This window comes from Dipodomys ordii, unplaced genomic scaffold, assembly GCF_000151885.1.
Source record: "Dipodomys ordii isolate 6190 unplaced genomic scaffold, Dord_2.0 Scaffold111, whole genome shotgun sequence".
In the NCBI taxonomy this organism is placed as follows: domain Eukaryota; kingdom Metazoa; phylum Chordata; class Mammalia; order Rodentia; family Heteromyidae; genus Dipodomys; species Dipodomys ordii.
This window is the reverse complement of record NW_012267327.1, coordinates 8926609-8945793: the sequence shown is the minus strand read 5'-3', so window position 1 is coordinate 8945793 and position 19185 is coordinate 8926609. Positions and strand designations below refer to the sequence as shown.

Below are 19185 nucleotides of genomic sequence, written 5' to 3'. Positions count from 1 at the left end.
ACCTTCTTACTTCATTTTAGAATTCTTCTATTACAGTCAAAGTCTAGGTAAGCTGCACACAAGAACATAATAAGAAAACATTTTTTATGTTTCTGTTGTTTGCATTTGCAGTTTTTTTGTAACATTGCCTTGGGCAGATTTGCACCCAACATTAGCCTCCCAGAAACATACTTTACTTCACAATAGAGACTGTCCTTCACTTATTTGTTGCTTGGGGCAAGTAGACTGAACTGTTTTGCACTGGATGTGTATCTTTGATCTCACTGTCTGTTCCTCTGATCATTTTGTGGCTAAAAGGCTGCAATTAGGAAAAATAAGCAAGTGAAAACTGCCAAAATGTTTGGAAACACTGAGATTAGATTCACCACTAAGTTCTGGGGGACTCTTCGGCTCTACTTACTTAGATCTCAGCAATTGAGAAAGAAATCCACTGTGGCTTATTTAGAACTGCATTGTATCTTTTGAGCATAGTATATATCTTCTTTGACCTCTTGTGCTCAGCTCTCAACCTCAGAACAGATTTACTGAGTTGATATTTATTGTGGTGAATCTCCACAATCTGTGATTCATCTGATACATAGAAGCATAGTATTCTTGAAATTACTTTTAAAAAAAATGCATTATTACCTTGATTTTCTGACACCTTAGGAATCAGGAACTCTTGACGCCCTTAACTTTATAGTCTACAGATATTTAACTTCAAATGTGAAGCATAGCGTGACAACAGCATGTGGTTTCCAAGTACATGGTGTTTGTCCCCACCACATAAGAACAAAGAGGAAAATAAAATTTTACAAAGAGATTGTTTTTCTTTTTTCTTTTTCCTGGTCCTGGGGCTTGAACTCAGGGCATGGATGTTTCACCTTTGCCTCTTTGTGTTCAAGGCTTGCACTCTACACTTGAGCCACAGCACCACTTCCAGTTTTCTGGTGGTTTACTGGAGATAAGAGTCTCACAGCCTTTCCTGCCCAGGCTGGCTTTGAACTGTGATCCTCAGATCTCAGCCTCCTGAGTAGCTAGGATTATAGGCGTGAGCCACTGGTGCCCAGCACATTGTGTTAAAAAATGAAGTATTTAACTTGATAGTAAGGAAAGAGAGGAAAACCAGGGGAAAATGAAGGAAGGGGTGATGCTGATCAAGAAGTATTATATTCATAACCTGACTTAGGGAATTATAACTTTATTGTACAACTGCTTAATTACTTTTTTTCGGTCTATTGTAGGGCTTGAACTCAGCACCTGGGTGCTATCCCTGGGCCTATGCACTCAAGACTAGTGCTCTACCACTTTGAGCCACAGTGTCAAATATTTTTGAGAAATAGCTTTTTCACAGAATGCCATCCTTGAAACGGCACAGTACCATTCTTATCTAAGGTGTCTTTGGATAACTATTCAGTTGAAATGAATCTCTTAAAGTTACATATAATCTCCCTGTTCCTTTGAACTGAACAAAAGTACAAACAGCTAAAATTTCCAGTCTTCAAAGCCCACTGAAAAGAAAAGGGCTCTGTCCAGGATCTGTCTCAGAAAAGGTTAGAAATACCTGGAGGCATCAAAGAACTTGAGCTCGAATTGTGGTCAAATTACATATATCCTATGACACTTAATGAAGGAAAGAAAAGCAGATGGGAGTTGTAGTATAACCTCCAAATTAGGTGTTTTATATAAAACGTCTCCATATTAAGAGTTATTTGAAAAAGAACAAAAAAAACAAAAATAATATGACTGTTTTATAATGAGGTTATTACATAGCCTAAGAGTAAATGCTGATTAATACAGTAAAAATACTGCTGCTTTGACTAAAGCAATATACACCAATATTTCTGATGTTTAAGTATTATGACATACCTTGATTAGCCACAGTAACGACTTCCTTTCTTTAAGTAGAAAGAGTATATAAAGCCCATTTTCCTTGGAAAACACTGTGATTGACAGTTAAAACATGCTGACTGATATGAATGATTAAAATACATTGATCTTGGAAGTTAAAAAGTCCCATCCTCTATACTCTGTAAGTGGGAAACCCAGCAATAAAGACGGTATAATCGTTGTAGGTTTAGTCTGAAGTCCTGACAACCAGAAAAGCCAAAGAAGGAAATGCTAACTCAAGACTAAGTTAGAAGGTATAAGAAGCTAATCCTTGTCCAAAGAAGTCTTTCTTAGCATTTAAGTCAATGAAGGCCTTAATAAGACTGAATGAAAGCTATGCATACTGAAGAGAGAAGTCTGATTTATTCAGGCTAAAAGTTCAAACATCAATTTCCTTTAGAAAGACCTACAAAGACACAAATAGAAATAATGACTAATGTCAAATATCTAGACACTGGCTAGCCCAGTTTGGGTGCACATAAAATTAATCCCATTCTGAGTTTTTCTTTTATTTGGGGGGGGAAGGGTTGCTCAATTCTTATTATTAATTCAGATATTGATATTGTGATCTGAATGAAGATTTCAGAATGCTAAATGTATACTTTAACAGTGAAGGACAAAAAGTAGGAAAAATTCCCCAATACTAAAGAATAAAACCATTTTATCCGAATAACTACAGTACCTCCTATTGAGTGGAAAACTCCAGAACGCACCAATTTCAGTTACCTCCAGACTAAAAAGGATCAATAGAGAATCTCTCTGCTGATGAACTCTTTATAACCCTTTCTGATTTTCTTCTTGATTTTAATATTATCTTAGAAGAAAAAAATCCCAGTTTCACAGTAAAATGAAGAAGACAAAAACATTTTTAAGTGTAATGTGGACCAAAGTAGCCTAACTCATTAGACATGAGTTGAGAAAATTATTTATGGCCTACTTTCAAAGCCTTTGTAAATTCACAAAGCAAGTTATGTAGTGGAAGGTGGATAATCCTCAGTGTGACATTGAAGTATACATTAGAACTATTCATTTGAACCCTGAAATAACAGTGATTAGGGCAAGTGACATAGTTGTATGGGAATTCTGTCCTGAGAAAGAGAGAAGCCACATTTTGAGAGGTTGGATTGGGAATCTTTATTAGAAAGCTGGCTCTTGAAGGTTGACTCCTGTCCCAAAGACCTTCAGCACTTAACACTTAACACTGTTGGAAGGTCCCAAAGACCTTCAGCACTCAACACTTAACACTGTCAGAAAACTGAGTCATTAGAGTACAAGAGGAAATCAAGAGCAGAAAGACAATACCAACAAACCAGATTAAGTTCAATGGAGAGCTGAAGTGGTATACATGGTGACCAGAGGAGAGCCTGGAGACATAACACATGGTGTAATGGAGCCTGAGCTGGTCCAGGCCTGAATAGGATCAGGTCAGGAGGCAGGGTCATAGGGAGCTTAAGCATTCATGACCCAAACTGTCAGGTCCAATAACCTATTGTCCAAGTCTCATGGCTGCCTCTGGAAATTCAAACATGCCCATCACCTGGGAGGTGGGACTTTAACTTCTTCCACCATAGGACAAGATGGTGCCAGTAAAACCTAATTCTCTATCATCCCCCAGATGGCCAAGATGGCACCAGTTAGACCCAGTACCCTTATTTCAACATCAACTAAAAATAAAATATCAAGGTTCTTAGTAAAGTCTACCAAACGGAAGTAGGAGATCTGTTATAATAGGAAACAATATCATTTTTCACTCTCCTGCATATTTTCGCATATTATTTATGTTTAGGAATTTCAACTGTAGTTTGTCCTCTTAAAATTTACTTTCTTTTTTGTATTTTTATTGTTATTAATCAGAATATTATCAAAGATACATCATTTTTTCCAGACAACATTAGAATTGATGGTAGCAGCAAGTAAAATGTGATTCTTTGGCTTAAATAGGAAAAAAAAATCCATCATAATTTCTACACTTTCTAAACTGCTTGGAGTAGTAACTTTCTTCTATGTTGAAGATTATATTAGGAAGAGGACTTCTTAGGCGAGATGAGGCAAAAGGTCCTTTTTTTCTTTTTATCAACTGAATAATTATTGATGAAGTTTTAATGTTGACATTTTATCAGGCAAAATACTGGGAAGCCATGGGCTTGGGTCTTATGTAAAATAGTGATGAAAAGCAGAAAAGCAAATATGTAAAATGTTATTGTAAGCTGTACACAACAATGGAACTTGGGAACTTAGAGAATTCTCCACAAGGGGCATGGCACATCTGAGGTGGTGTTTTGTATCATAAGGAAGGATCTACAAAAGATACTTCAGAGAAAAGGAAAAAGACAAAAATGGGAGCACTGAGCTCTGAACCTGCAAAAAGAATAAATTTCAAGCTAGAGCATAAGGTCAAGAGATCAGGCTCAATGGAAAGATGGGCTGAGCTGATTTATGTTTTGTTGGTCTATTTTGACTTTCAAAGATTAAAAAAAATTATGAGCAGTTAAGAGGGTTATGTGATCAACTTCATGAAGGTTCTGTTCACTATAAAAGGTTGATGAAATAGCAGTGTGTTGAGGGATACAATATCACAGGCTAGAACATCTTGTGGAATGTCATGCAGTGATGTTGGTTGGCAAAAGACAGCAAGTCAGTGATCAACACTAGGAGAATGATGGTGGAGATCAGAGGTCAGTTCTGAGACCAAAAATGAAAATAAGATTGGATCACATAAGTGACATGAAGAACAAGGAACTATTCTGTGACAATTAAGTTCATAGATGAATGATTGCTTTATTCACTGAAAAATAGGAAGCTAGAAAAAGAAGATTAAAGAATACACAGTAAAAGGAAAGCTCAAAACATTTCATTGGAGGGGCCATCTGACATCTATAAGGAACAACTAGCTGAGAATGCTGTTTGAAATTCCAATCAAACATACCACTTAAGGCCTAAATACTGAAGAAAACTCCATGAGTTCAGAAGGAAAGACAGCACAATCCTGGAGGCCAATATATTAAACAGCAGTCAAGAATAAGCTATCAGCTATGGAAATCAATATATAGAAGGGATGGAGGAGGGACAAGAAAATGAGGACTAGGTGATGAATGATGTTGGAAGCTTTTAAGGGAATAAATAGGGCCCATACATCAGACTATCTCATTGCATCTGGCAATGAGCTGTTCCCTCTAAGAGTAGTCTTGATACAGCCAAGCATAGATGATTTGCCCATGAAGGAGAGTAAATATTCTGAATTGGTCAAGGTAATTCATTTTGCTAGACAAGTCACATGCCTCGAACACATAGTGACATTTCCACAGAATTCCCAGGGCCATGTGAATAGATTTTGATCATAGAATTACACAGCAATGCCTTAGTAATCTCCACATAGGTTCAGGTGTTTTTTTTCCCCTCTCACTCTCCCTAACTTTTCATTTAACAGTCATGTTTTAGGAGCTACAGTAAGAAGAGATGCCTTTCTGTAATACGGACTCAAAGGTAGCATGGTCCAGGGGTCAGAAGAGGGGATAGAAAGGCCCTCACATTAAAAAGCTGGTTCTTTTGAGTCATGGAGTTCTTTTTAGGACTCATAGAGCAACCTTAACCTTGAGTATCCATGACTCTCTCTTGAACTCAGCCTGGCTGTGATATTTCAGAGTTAACTTATTTGGTAGCTGTAGCAGAACCAGGGGCCATGGCCTCTGACTGCCTCTTCCTCTTTCTCTCCACTTCCCCTCTCCCCCCACCCTCTCTTCCAAATACCAGGTCCCTCCCTTCACCTCCATCACCCTAGCAATCTCAGGCTTTAGGTACGTTGGACACTATAGTGCTTTTTATTAGTCTCTGGCTAGAGCAGGCTGAGTTCATTACAAGAACTCTCCTAGATGGAATTGCATTCAAACTCAATAGCTTTTGCTTTGATTTCAACTCTTTCAGTCACTTCTAAAGCTTTTTTTTTTTTTTGGATCACCTGGCTCCAGCTCCATTCACAACCTGATTGTTGATCTGTGCAAGAGTGACAAGCTTTCAGGAGAGGCTTAGGAGAGGGGAAAAAATAAAGAAACATGATGGGAAGAGAAACGGAGCAAAAACACCAAAAATAAGTTGTCACACAAGGGTAAAAAGTCCTCATCCCACTGTCCTTTAGAAGGTGATGCTGATAAGTTTTGTTTTTTAAGATTGGAGCTAGGAAATACAGGAGGGGAGATAGAGTGGAATGTGGGTGATGGAAAATCAAACACAGAAGTCAGAAAAATCCTTACGTTTATGATTCTCCATGTGAGAAGTGTCCTTGTGATTTATATGCGCTCAGCTCATCAGTAATCTATCAGCTCCCTGTCAGCTGGGGGAGGGGACCACTACATTTCCTTCACCTGTGATGGATCTGTTTGATAATATCATCAGCGGTGTGCAGCTGCCGGAGTCCCCATTTCACACTTGTACCCATGAAATACATTTTAACAAGGAAAGACTTCCTTTGCTCTTTATATTTATCTGCTTCGGTCTTTCTTTTAACTCTATCTCTACCAGAGAAGGTAAACTAAACAGAAGAGGCCTTTTTTACTAGTAGTCTTGCAGGTAGTCTAATTTCAGATTCATTTATTGACATATATCTTTTCTATATTTTAACTTGGCAATGGCACACATTTGGGATTCATTAATTGTTGCATCTTGAAACTACTTGATCTGAATTATATCTAAATGCATGTAATTCAGTGATGAACCTTATTATAATATGGTACTGCTCCAGTGACAGTATTTGCATAATTCTGTCTCTGAGAAGACTGAAGAAAAGAGCTGGGTTTTCAAGTAAGACTTCTGGAAAACAGTCTTCTGACTGTACAGCTATGCCTCATACATCAGAATGCTTGTCCTAAATGCTTTATAATTTATTGTAACCTTTATTTCTTCTTACTGCTGGAAGGAGATAAAGACCAAAGTCTTTATGGTGTAGACTACTCCCCCCCCCCTTCTAGAACTTAGCATACTTTTGATATTTACTTTGTAATGACTCGGTAGGTAACAGAATTTTTCCTCAAATAGCTATAGATTTATTTTCAGTTGCATAGTGAGTGAGAATGTTAACTACACTTCTGAGCCAGGATCCCAAGACTAATTTATTCTTTCAAAGATTCAACTAAAAGCAGTTTTTTCTGCATGCAAGTGTGAGTTTTTTTTTTTCTTTACAGTGAACACAGACTCATAGAATCCAAACAAAGGCAAGATATAAAATTGCTATTCATCTTCCCCAACCTGTATGGAAAGGAAGAGGAAAACCTGTAGTTCAAAGGAGAGGAAAGGACTGAAGTTTCTTGCTATTTCAGTGAAAGCATAATCATCACTTACTCACTGGCAAGAAAGAGGCCTTGTTCTTGCAGCCTGAAGGTTCACAAAAGACAAAGTATATAGCATGTGCCTCATTCAATCCAGGAGGAGCCCTGATTCTGACAGTTGATCTCAGCGTGGGCCAGTTTTGCCTTCTATTCAGATTATCCTGGAGGAAGAGGAGAGATCAGCATGTGGCTCTAACTTTTTTTTTTTTTTGGTCAGTCGTGGGGCTTTAACTCTGGGCCTGGGCACTATCCCTCAGCAATTCAGCTCAAGGCGTGCACTGTACCGCTTGAGCCACAGCGCCACTTATGGTTTTCTAGTGGTTTACTGGAGATAAGAGTCTCATGGACTTTCCTGCCCGGGCTGGCTTTGAACCGTGATCCTCAGATCTCAGCTTCCTGAGTAGCTAGGATTACAGGTGTGAGCCACCGGTGCCTGGCTGGCTCTAACATTTATGGAAATAACTGGATCTAAAACAGATAAATGAACATTTAAGACCTGGGTTATTCATGTGCAAGTATCCCTAAAGTCCTTATAAAATGTTCTACATGTGCTCTTAGAGCCTCCATTGACAATTCCATACTAAAACATTCTGTATCATCTTGTTTCCATTGTATATCCCATGGCCTTAAGGAATCTCTGCTGACTGAAGGAGGCTGAGGTCAAGGATAAATCAAAAGCAAGAGAACATCATCTCCTAAAACATATATCCATGCACATGCCTAATAAATAGTTCCGTTTCCTAATGCATATGAATGTCCTGTTTACGCTACATCATGTAGTATAGTCCACTTTTTTATGTATAGAAAGTAATCAATATCCATAGCTTAATTTAAAATGTCTTATTGGTGCAGCTGGAAAGGAATGAGCTTGAGAATAAAAGTTTCTTTCTCTTCTCCATCTCCTCTTCCCCCTGTCCCTCCTCATCTTGCTCTTCCCCCTTTCATCCTCCTCTTTCTCCTCCTTTTCTCTTCAGCCACCTTCTTCAACACTAGTGAAGTTTGAACTAGGGCCTCATACTTGCTTTCTCACTGGAGTCTTTTTTTTTTTCAGAATAAGTCAATCTCTTGAGGATCAGGTCAGCATAGAACCCCATATATTTTTTAAAAATTCGTTATTGGATCTAATCTTAGAACATGATAATAGGATCAAAATGACTGATGACTCAAAATTCCTTAAACTTGGCATTCAAACTCATTTGCTATTTTTAAGTGTGTTTGCCTATTTCTTGGAATTCATTATACATTAAATAATGCCATAAAGCCAGACTCAGGACTTCCGATTCAGAAGAGTCTTGGATATTTTCATGATAGTTTATTCTCTCTTCTGTTTAGAAAAGTTCCTGATTCTACACTATAATGGTTGTAATATATAGCATCACTTCCCAGACCAATTATCTCTTCTTTTAGAGTAAAATGATTCTATAATGGTTTTGCTGATTCATTAAGGGTTTTATTTGTAGGATTGAAGTTACAAAGCAAACAGTTCCAAAATACAGAGCCATCTCATTCTTGAAGAGTTCCTTCCCATCTACATATTCAATCTTTTTGCATCTCAGAAAAAGAGGGAGATTCACAAATGAGGAAAATAAAGTTGAATTTTAAAAAAAAACTTTTTTCCTGATGAACAAAAGTTAATAATTCCCTTAAAAAATAAAGTTTCCCCAACGGAGTTGAATTTTCTCTTATTTGTCCTCTCTGTGATTGAGTAGGGAGTGAGGAAACGCCTAAGGTTGAGTGATGCCTCCAACATTAAATTAGAAAACAAGTTAGAGCATTCCCTTTCCATGTTAATGTTTAATGACATTTCTTTATATAACTTTGATAATACCATAGTACAGCAAAGAGGAATGATTTGTTAACTATTAAAAGACTTTCAGTACATTTTTATTTCTAATTTCTAATTGACATAAAAATTGTATATATGGAAGTGGCGCTGTAGCTCAAGTGGTAGAGCGCTAGCCTTGAGCTGAAGAGCTGAGGGACAGCGCCCAGGCCCAGAGTTCAAGCCCCACGACCGACCAAAAAAAAAAATTGTATATATTTGTGGGATACAGTGAGTGATAGAAACACATATAAAATATGCAATAATTAGATCATGATAATGTTTCACACATCTTTTTGTGCGTGTTTGGAATATTTAAAATGATCATTATTAAGTTTTTGTTTATTTGTTTTGCTTCAAGAGCTGGTGTTGGATCCAGGGCCTGTGTGTGCCAGATAATTACCCTATCATTGAGCTAAGGATGTACCCCTTAGCCTTTTAAAATTTTTATTTATTTACTTTCATCTTTTATTGTGAAAATACCATACAGAGGGGTTACAATTACATGAGCAAGGTAATGAGTCTATTTCTAATCGAAATTGTTGCCTCCTCTGTTTCTCCTTTCCATCTCCCCCCACCCCCTCCTCCGCTCCTCCTTCTTCCTCCCCCCCCCAGCCAAAGTTGTAAAGTTTGTTTTTCTACATAATGTCTTGTACACATCACGTTGTTGCAATGGGTCCATCTGTATCCCTATTTAAACAATTTGTTTTGCAACAGAGTCTGGTTAAATTGCCCCAGCCTAGCCTTGAACTTGCAGACTTTTTGCCTCAGCCTCCTGATTAATTAGAATTATAGGCATGTACCAACCACTGTGTCTAGCTTCTATCACTTTTTAAACATGTTTAAATACTAACTACAAGCAAAGTATCTCATGAACTTTACTTATAGTTCAGAGACTGCTGGTTGCAATTATGTGCCTATAAATTAAGAAGCATAGTACTTACAACGAAACACCATTGCAGGCCAGGCGTCGGTGGCTCACGCCTGTAATCCTAGCTACTTAGGAGCCTGAGATCTGAGGATCATGGCTCAAAGCAAGCCTGGGCAGGAAAGTCCATGAGACTCTTATCTCCAATAAACCGCTCAGGAAAATGGAAGTGGCACTGTGGCTCAAGTGGTAGAGTGCTCGCCTTGAGCTGAAGAGCTGAGGGACAGTACCCAGGCCCAGAGTTCAAGCCCCATGACCCACAAAAACAAACAAACAAAAACCCCACAATTGCCCTGTAGATGTTTGCCCTGTTATTCTAGATATTTAGCTGAAGATATCTAGACCTAATAGAAAGTTTGTAAACCTTTGCCTTGTCAACATTTTGGTTGGAATTCATTATTTCTGTGTAGTATATAATGTGTATTGTAGTATGATTAGCAACATCTTGGTCCATATCTGCTAGATACCTGTAGTCTTGCCTCCTTCCCCAGTTAGCTCAAAAAAAAAGTGTGTGGGGGGAGGGGTATTGGGGAGGCCTAGACATTATCAATGGCATTTAAGGGCATTTAATTGTCTCCACTTGAAATCTATTGTCTGGTTTTTTTCTTTCTTTCTTCAATTACAAAAGAAAAAAAATGTCCCCTATGCATCCAGTTAAAATGTCCCCAGGGACAATAGGTCGTAATGTAGATAACTATTAAATAAAATGTACTTATTTTATTTGTTATCAAATATCCTTTTAAGAAACGGAGATTTGCGCTGGGGATATAGCTCAGTGGGAAAGCATTCTTGCCAGGACTACCAGAGGCTCTGGGTTTGATCTCAACCACATAAAATACAAAAACTGGGAAAGCTTATATTAAGCTACATTTAGATAAGCACTAATGCTAAGTTGGTGATTAAAAAAAACTAATAAACATTGTTAAATGATTACATATATATGAAATGTATCATTTACATTATAGATATCCTTTTATTATGTTATCAAATTATTAGTACCCACTGAATTGAGCATTTCTTTTCTGTCTTTAATTAAAATTCATTGTTTTCAGAGCATAAGTCTTAGCCTTGCATACTATAAGGGGAATTGTCAGCATACCTGTTCATATCAATAGTGTGCATAATACATCTTACATTTGCATAGATTCAATGCTTGAGAGCTTTATGAGTACATTGATTTTCCTATCATTTGTGTAGATTCAGATATACTGAACAGTGGAAATAATATGTGTTTTCTAATCTTTGTTATTGTTATTATTATTGTTGTTTGTTTGTGTTGTCAATCCTGGGGTTGGAACTCTGGGCCTAGGCACTATCCCTTAGCTTCTTTTGTTCCAGGTTAGCTCTACCTCTTGTGCCACAGTGCCTCTTCTGGCTTTTTTTAGTAGTTTATTGGAGATAAGAGTCTCATAGACTTTTCTGCTTCAAACTGTGATCCTCACATCTTGGATTCTTGAGTAGCTAGTATTATAGGTGTGAGCCACCTGAGCCTAGCATAATTCTTATTATTTAAAACTGATTAAAAAATCAATTTCATGTTTAGAATAGATAACTCATCTGATATATGAGAGTCCATGTTTAAAGTGGATAACCTACTAAACATTTATGTAATGCTTTATATTTGTTTTCATCATTTTCTTTATAGGCAATGGCTCCCAGACATTTCTTTATAGTGGAAATGGGGAATATATTTTTCTCTCTTTCACTTTCCTTTTAATACTACCTTTAATAATTCTCCTTCAGGAAAATTATAACCATTTCTTAAGAAATGTTACGTTGTTACACACTATTCTTCACCCATTAAATAATTAATAAATATCTGAGAGATGACCTAAGCAAGTTGTTAAATTCAATTCAGTCTATTTATTCCACACCTCAGCAAGCATCTACTGAGCAGATGATGTTTATGCTAGAGGGCTCGGTGGGGACTCTACAGGTGAATTATAAAAGTTTCCTGTCTTTGATGAGTAAAGGTAAATGCAAACCAGTGAAATTTAATATACAGGATGATAACGTCACCAGGAAGGGACAGAACACTGATATGAAAAGATTTCACAATGACTTTGTTGTGCTCCTAGGTCCTCAAATGCCTGAAATATACCCAACCCAAATGTGGAAAGGTATTCTCCTGTCGTTTCTTTGTGGCATGAATGTCCATTCTCTGAGGGTCACTGTCTTTTCTAAATCCCAGAAGTAACATACATGTAAACTCCTTGAAAAAAATCCATTAAATCAAGTAACTCATAATACATAACCTACTTAAAAATACATCTTTATAGTTCTGCTGTAGCCCTGTATGGTTTTTGAGATGAAGTCATCAAACATACCCTATTGAACTATACTGTCCAGTACTGAAGCAATATGTTAAGTTAGTCAATAATTCATTTGTATCATAATACATAGACATGACTCTACAATCGACTTTTACGCTACAGACTGTCTATCCTGTGGTTAAGTCAACTTCCCAGGATAGTTTCTGCCTAGTCAGTGAATGCTGGGCACCAGGATCTGTGTCAACATCAACATTTCTCATTTCTGTATAGCCAGATGGTCTGTGGTCCTTCTTGGTAACCAATTGATTATTTTCCTTTAGAAAACACATCCTGGTACAAAATTAGGTTAATGTTTTGACTTTTGGCTCCTTTTCCTTGTGTTTACTATTTACAGTTTAAAATTGTTAAAAATCATTAAAATCATTTTAGAATTTTAAAAAGTTCTGAAATTATACTGTATCTTTCCATTTTCAATAGGAAAATTTCAGCTGCATTGCAGCACAATTATTTTCCATATTTTAGGTTTTAATAAATTTACTTTGGAACTTTGATCCTATAAAGAAGAATGCTTAAAGATGTAGGAATGCATTTTCCTTTTTAAAAATTCTGTGTTGTACTCTGGTTCTTGGAGTTTAGTTAACCCTCTGAATTAATAAAATGTGTGTGGGTGTTCTAATACACCTTTCACTTGTTTGTAAGTAAAAGATAAATTTACAAATCAAAAAGGACTGAGACCTGAACTAAAAATAAGATGTATAGTTTGTCAAGGCAAAGTTTCCACATAAAGCATTTTATGGGTCTAGCAATTTTTCTGAAATAGTCAATTACTTCTTTAGGTAAGATAGATCTGAATACTTCCAGAGAATAATTTGAAATAATGACGTGTATGATTTTTAACTTTTCCATGGATAAAATTACTAAAATGCCAAAGGACCCTAAAGACCTGACTTAGCACTTCTTTCTTATGCTGATAAGAAGATTTGCCAATTTTATCTGTCAATTATTTAGAGCTTGGAATGGGGGCAAGGAATGTAGGCAGCCATATGTTCCTTCTGTGTCTGCCTTGTGTGACCCTATTAGTCTACATTACAGCACATGCACCAAGGGTCTGTTTTATTCTAGTACAGCTTTTGGAAATAACCAAATGAGCCAATCTTTTCTGGTTAAACTGGTAGATCATACCTATAGAACATATACTGGTGTTTGTTTGTTAAGGGCATTCAGAGTAGTTCTTTGTGGTATAGCAAGTTTGCTCATTGCTGTTGAACTGTTCAGGTGAGAGAGTTGAAAAGGGAGAAGCATCCAGTGCTGCAAGGTGAAGGGGGATGGCATGGTGTGAGAAAGAAAGAAAGAAAGAAAGAAAGAAAGAAAGAAAGAAAGAAAGAAAGAAAGAAAGAAAGAAAGAAAGGAAGGAAGGAAGGAAGGAAGGAAGGAAGGAAGAAAGAAGGGAGGAAGGAAGGAAGGAAGGAAGGGGAAGAAAGAAGGAAAGAAAGAAAGAAAGAAAGAAAGAAAGAAAGAAAGAAAGAAAAAGGAAGGAAGGAAGAGAGAAAGAAAGAGAGAAAGAAAGAAAGAAAGAAAGAAAGAAAGAAAGAAAGAAAGAAAGAAAGAAAGAAAGAAAGAAAGAAAGAAAGAAAGAAAGGCACGGAGATCACCTCAGGAATCAAAGCAGGGAGACCAGGGAATACATCTCGGGGGACAAAGGTCCCTAGTTCATCTCCCAAGCAGTTTTTATTATCCAGCATGACAGTAATAGGAAAGCAGTAAACTTTATACATAATTAGTGATGAGTAAATAAGTTTCTTCTGTATCACAAAGCAGTATCATTATGGTAGAAAAGTAACCCTGAGCTAAACAAGAACTTAAGCTAGGATCCTTGAGTCAACTAGCTACTTTCTTATCTTGGTCTGGTAGAAGGGATGGGGAGCCAAGCTGAGTGCAAACTCTTTAGCTAACATTCTTGAGAAAATTTATCTTTGTTTGTGACCAGGGTCAGGAAGAGGGGGCCAGGGCCACTGTTTTCCCATGCATGCCCCTGCACTGTGCTTAAGTGGCCCTTGCCACTTAGGCCTGGTGCTTTGCCTTAGGGTGCCTTCAGCCTTGATTAGCGAGGTCAGTGTCCCTGAGAGAAAAACACTAATATATTTATGTTACATTTGCATAGATATATTTTCATCCCTCCTGGTACAAAACAAAATAAGTCTATGTTCTACATTACCCGCCCCTCAGATATGGGAAATATATCGGGTCTGCAGACTGCATAAGGCTTTTGAAATAATTTGTTGCATGATGGGATAGAAGCATACCTTTTTCGTTCTCTGCATCCTGGCCATCTGTCCATACTGACAATTTTGTATGACCTGCAAATGATACTATAAATTTCCAAATGACCCTTGACAGCAAAAAGATTCACCATCCTTGGAAGAAGGCAGCAAATAGCCTATTAATTAGCTCTATATTACTCTAAGTTTAACAGTGCTGTACACCACCAAGGACATAGAAGTGGATGCCACAAAATTATGGAACAGAGACATGTGAAGTCCAGAAAGAAACAGCCAGTGTCCACAAAATGCCTTTCAGAGGAGCTCTGGATTGTCAAACACAAGGAAGATTTCTAGTAAGGTCTACATAGAGGCAAAGAAATTGGAAACAGAGATGCTTTCTGGCAATTAAATTTAACTATACTTATGAAAATAAATAAGTAAAGAAGAAAAGGAAAACCTGTGTGTCTTGTTTCCCATTAACTGAAGTTAAATTTTTGCTCAGAATAAAACATAAAACTTACCTAATAACTATGGGATAAGGAATATTTATATTACAATATTTTTGTGCTTGTTTATGAGAGATACAAGTTGGCATATAAATCTATGTGTATGCTCTCTATGTATGTGTTTGTTTTGTTTTGTTTCTATTCCTTTTAGTTTGCTTGTTTTGTGCCAGTCAGGTAGCTTGAACTTAGACCCTGGGTGCTAGACTTGACCTTTTGTGCTCAAGGCTAGTACGTTACCACTTGAAAAACTCTTCCACTTCTGGCGTTTGGGGTAGTTTATTGGAGATAAGAGTCTCATGGGTTTTCCAGCCTGGCTTGAAACCACAATCTTCAGATTTTAGCTTCCTGAGTAACTAGGATTACAGGTATGAGCCACCAGCACTTGACTCTATTCCTGTTTTTGACCCAAGAGAGACTTGGATTTGACACATCATAATAGATATGGTGTTTTAACTTGTTCTCCTGTCTGTGGTCTTGCTATTTTCGTTCTGCTTATACCCCAGAGTTTTGTACAGCTGACTCTGAGTTGTGAACAGGTCTGGGATTATCTTTCTATAGGGAAGATGTCAATCTTACCAGAGAGGAATGATTGGAAGGTGGTTCTTGTTTTCTTGATTTCTTGTTGTTCATTGCTAGGTTTTTGCTTTGGTTAGAAAATTGAAGGAAATAACTTCATTTGCCAGGTGGGTTTACCTCTTCTCTTTTCCAGTAATGCATTTTCTTTACCCCTTTTTTCTGAGCTTCATGTTAGGTTTCTAAAACATTTATCTTTTACCTTTATTGTAATGAAAAGTGAAAAAAACATTTCCCTTCATCTCCTATGAAAGATGGCAATTATATAACGTGGCCCAAAATGCTAGTAGCCAGCTATCTTGCTATCAATTGACCTGGTATCCTCTGCAGATGGAGTGAGGCTTAAGCCCAATGATGTTTGCTTTGATTTACTTGATACAACATCTATCCACTTACTCTCAGGACTGCTTGCACATATGTCATTCCAATCTCTTAAGGTTCACAGTGAACCCTAAAATCTGCACTAATTCCTAACAGTGGAACCAAGCTTGAACCTACCATCAGGCAAGACTATAGGATACACACATGAAATAATAAATACAGCTTGAGATGGAGTAAAGCCACCATAATATCAATTATATCACTCTCAAAGCACTAAAGCAGATGGAGTTTTATCTGAATGACATTTCCCTAAACAATGAGAAGATAATCCTGTGGGAAGTCAGTATTCATTTAACTTTATTGGCCTGAATTTCTCATATCCGGTTGTTTATTGCTGAATTGAATCTAATATAATGACATTTGTCCATTGGATGGTAATTAGATCTTAAAGGAAACAGCAGAAATACTTAAGACTTGGAAGAAATGTCATGGCAATGATTTATAATGCATATAATTGTCTTTCTTGATTGGTCATGTTGAGTCCAGTCATGCAGAGAATGAGAACAGATGCAGTTATGGTTAGGGTACTAATATTATTGTTCTGCTTTATCAGATGTGTTGTAGAAGACAAGAACTCGAAGGTGGCTTGGTTGAACCGTTCTGGCATCATTTTTGCTGGACATGACAAGTGGTCTCTGGATCCCCGGGTTGAGCTGGAGAAACGCCATTCTCTGGAATACAGCCTCCGAATCCAGAAGGTGGATGTCTACGATGAGGGTTCCTACACATGCTCAGTTCAGACACAGCATGAGCCCAAGACCTCCCAAGTTTACTTGATCGTTCAAGGTAAGAAAGATATGGGATAGGAGGTTAAAAGGTGAAAAAGAAAGGGAAATGTGGATATGGGAACAAGTGTTATTGGCAAAATGGGTTTTTAAAAGATATATGATTGTACTTACATATATATTTTTCCTTCTAGAAGTCTAAAATAGACTTAAACTGAGACTACAGAGAATATCCATGACACTGTAAGCCAGTAGCTTAATATCTTTGGTAAGACTATTTTCTCTTAGACACAAGGAAAAGGCAAAAAAGATAATACAGAACACACATATAACATTAAAAAAAACAGTGAATGCTTAGAACCCCAAAGAGTTCACTTTATTATACTGCCAGGGAACTGATGGTTTGATTGATTTAAGAAAGATTGTCACCAGGCACTGGTGGCTTATGCCTATGATCTTAGCTACTCAGGAGGCTGAGATCTGAGGATTGTTGTTCGAAGCCAGTCTGGGCAGAAAAGTCCCTGTGAGACTTTTATCTCCAATTAACCACTCAAAAACTAGCTCAAAGTGGTAACCTTGAGGAAAAGAGCTCAGGGACAGTACCCAGGCCCTGAGTTCAAGCCTCATGACCAACAAAAAAGCAAAAAACAAAGCTTGTCACTGGACATGATGATGTACACTTGTAAACCCAACTTCCCAGGAGACAGAGACAGGAGGAACAAGTTCGGAACAGCCACTACAAAGTTTGTGAGACCTTATTTCAAAAAATAAACTATATACAGGACTGGGGTTATGTCTCAAGAGATAGAACTTGCCTAGGCTTTGGGTTAAATCCAAGTTTGTTTTTACCTATTTTTGTCCCAACAATTGTCCTTAATTATCTGTTTTTATGATGGTAAATTCTTTTAGAATGCATTAAAGTTCCCAGAGGTCTTAACACATTCTCATCTGTTCAGCTTTCTCTATAAATTTTATCTTGAGTACCAAGTTACTTGCGAGCAAGGATCTAATGACAAAGATCTACAAAGTCATTGGGAATAATTTGCTTTTCGATTGGGGTTTCAAAGTTATATCTGAGCCATGGTTTTATAGAGTGAAAATGGTATATACATGTCTCAAGCTATAGTTCTCTTTGTCCTTTTCTCTGTAATTACAGAATGAAAACAAAGCTGATTAACCCCACAATTTTTATTGTTGAAGAAGTCAAACCACCAACAGTTTATCTATCTATCAGGGAAGATACTAACAAATACTAATAAATATTAAGACTGTGTTCATGTGGTCTTGATTTCCAATTTCATGTATATTATTGCAAATTAAGCATGGCCCTAGGATTCCTGTCTTGATTTCAGTGTAGTCAGTGGTGTGGTATAGTTTGAATGTAGCTTCTGTTAATGTGTGATGGAATTGATTACTGCAGCATTTTAATTTTCACTCTTCCATATCCTCTGATTAATAGATTAAAACTGGAATAAAATACATGAGAGACTTCCACATGCAAGAGTAGTTTAGTCATGTGACCTCTATCTTGGTCCATTTGCAATGGCTGACAAGTTTATTTTATTCCTTGTGAAAACCATGTCTCCTATTTTGCAAAGTTGTAATCACAGGATGCTTTCCTTATAGTCTAGAGGGAAGTATTTGAGCTCTGTGATATGAGACACTGGATTTTAGATCTCAGGAAATTTATTTAATGTGTAAGTATCACTACAGATATGCAAATGTATTCATGGGCTAACATACCAGTGCCCTCAAAACACAAAGAACACAGTCATATACTACTCTCTCAACACAAAAGGTGAATTTCTACCTGACTCAGTGGCAGAGGGAGGAATGCTTGCTGGCTTGCTTACGGGTCTAACGACCCATATTGAGATTAGATCATATTTATTTTCTTCTTTAACTTTTGAATTGTTTCATCAGTATATTTCTTTATAATGAATTGTGCTTTTAAAATCCTGCTTAAGATATTTCCACACAATTTTATTACTTTTACAGCTTTTACTGTCACTAAAAACCTGATAGAGAGCAAGCTTAGTATTTTGTGTTTCACTAGCCGGGTATCTGTGGCCCATGCCTGTAATCCTAGCTATTCAGGAGGCTGAGATCTGAGGATTAAGGTTCAAAGCCAGCCCAGGCAGGAAAGTCCATGAGACTCTTATCTCCAATAAACCACTAGAAAATCAGAAGTGGCGCTGTGGCTCAAGCAGTAGAGTGCTCGCCTTGAGCCAAGATACAAAGACAGCTCCCAAGCCCAGAGTTCAAGCCCCATGACTGACAAAAACAAAAACAGGTGTGAGCCATCAGTGCCCAGCTTGGATGTCTTCCTTCCTTCCTTCTTTCTTTCTTTCTTCCTTTTCCTTCTTTCCTTCTTTCTTCCCCTTCCTTCCTTCCTTCCTTCCTCCCTTCTTTCTTTCCTTCTTTCTTTCTTTCCTTCTTCCTTCCTTCCTTTCTTTCTTTCTTTCTTTCTTTCTTTCTTTCTTTCTTTCTTTCTTTCTTTCTTTCTTTCTTTCTTTCTTTCTTTCTTTC

General features: G+C 37.3%; 1 protein-coding gene across 2 annotated transcripts in view; it reads left to right on the top strand.

The window, feature by feature from the left end:
- Lsamp (limbic system-associated membrane protein) overlaps positions 1-19185 on the top strand; it is a 600188-nt gene that overhangs the window by 307300 nt on the left and 273703 nt on the right. For both annotated transcript variants that reach the window (XM_013028532.1, XM_013028533.1), the window contains exon 2: positions 16485-16717. In XM_013028532.1, coding sequence (XP_012883986.1) covers positions 16485-16717 — 233 coding nt within the window. The remainder of the gene's footprint in view (positions 1-16484; positions 16718-19185) is intronic.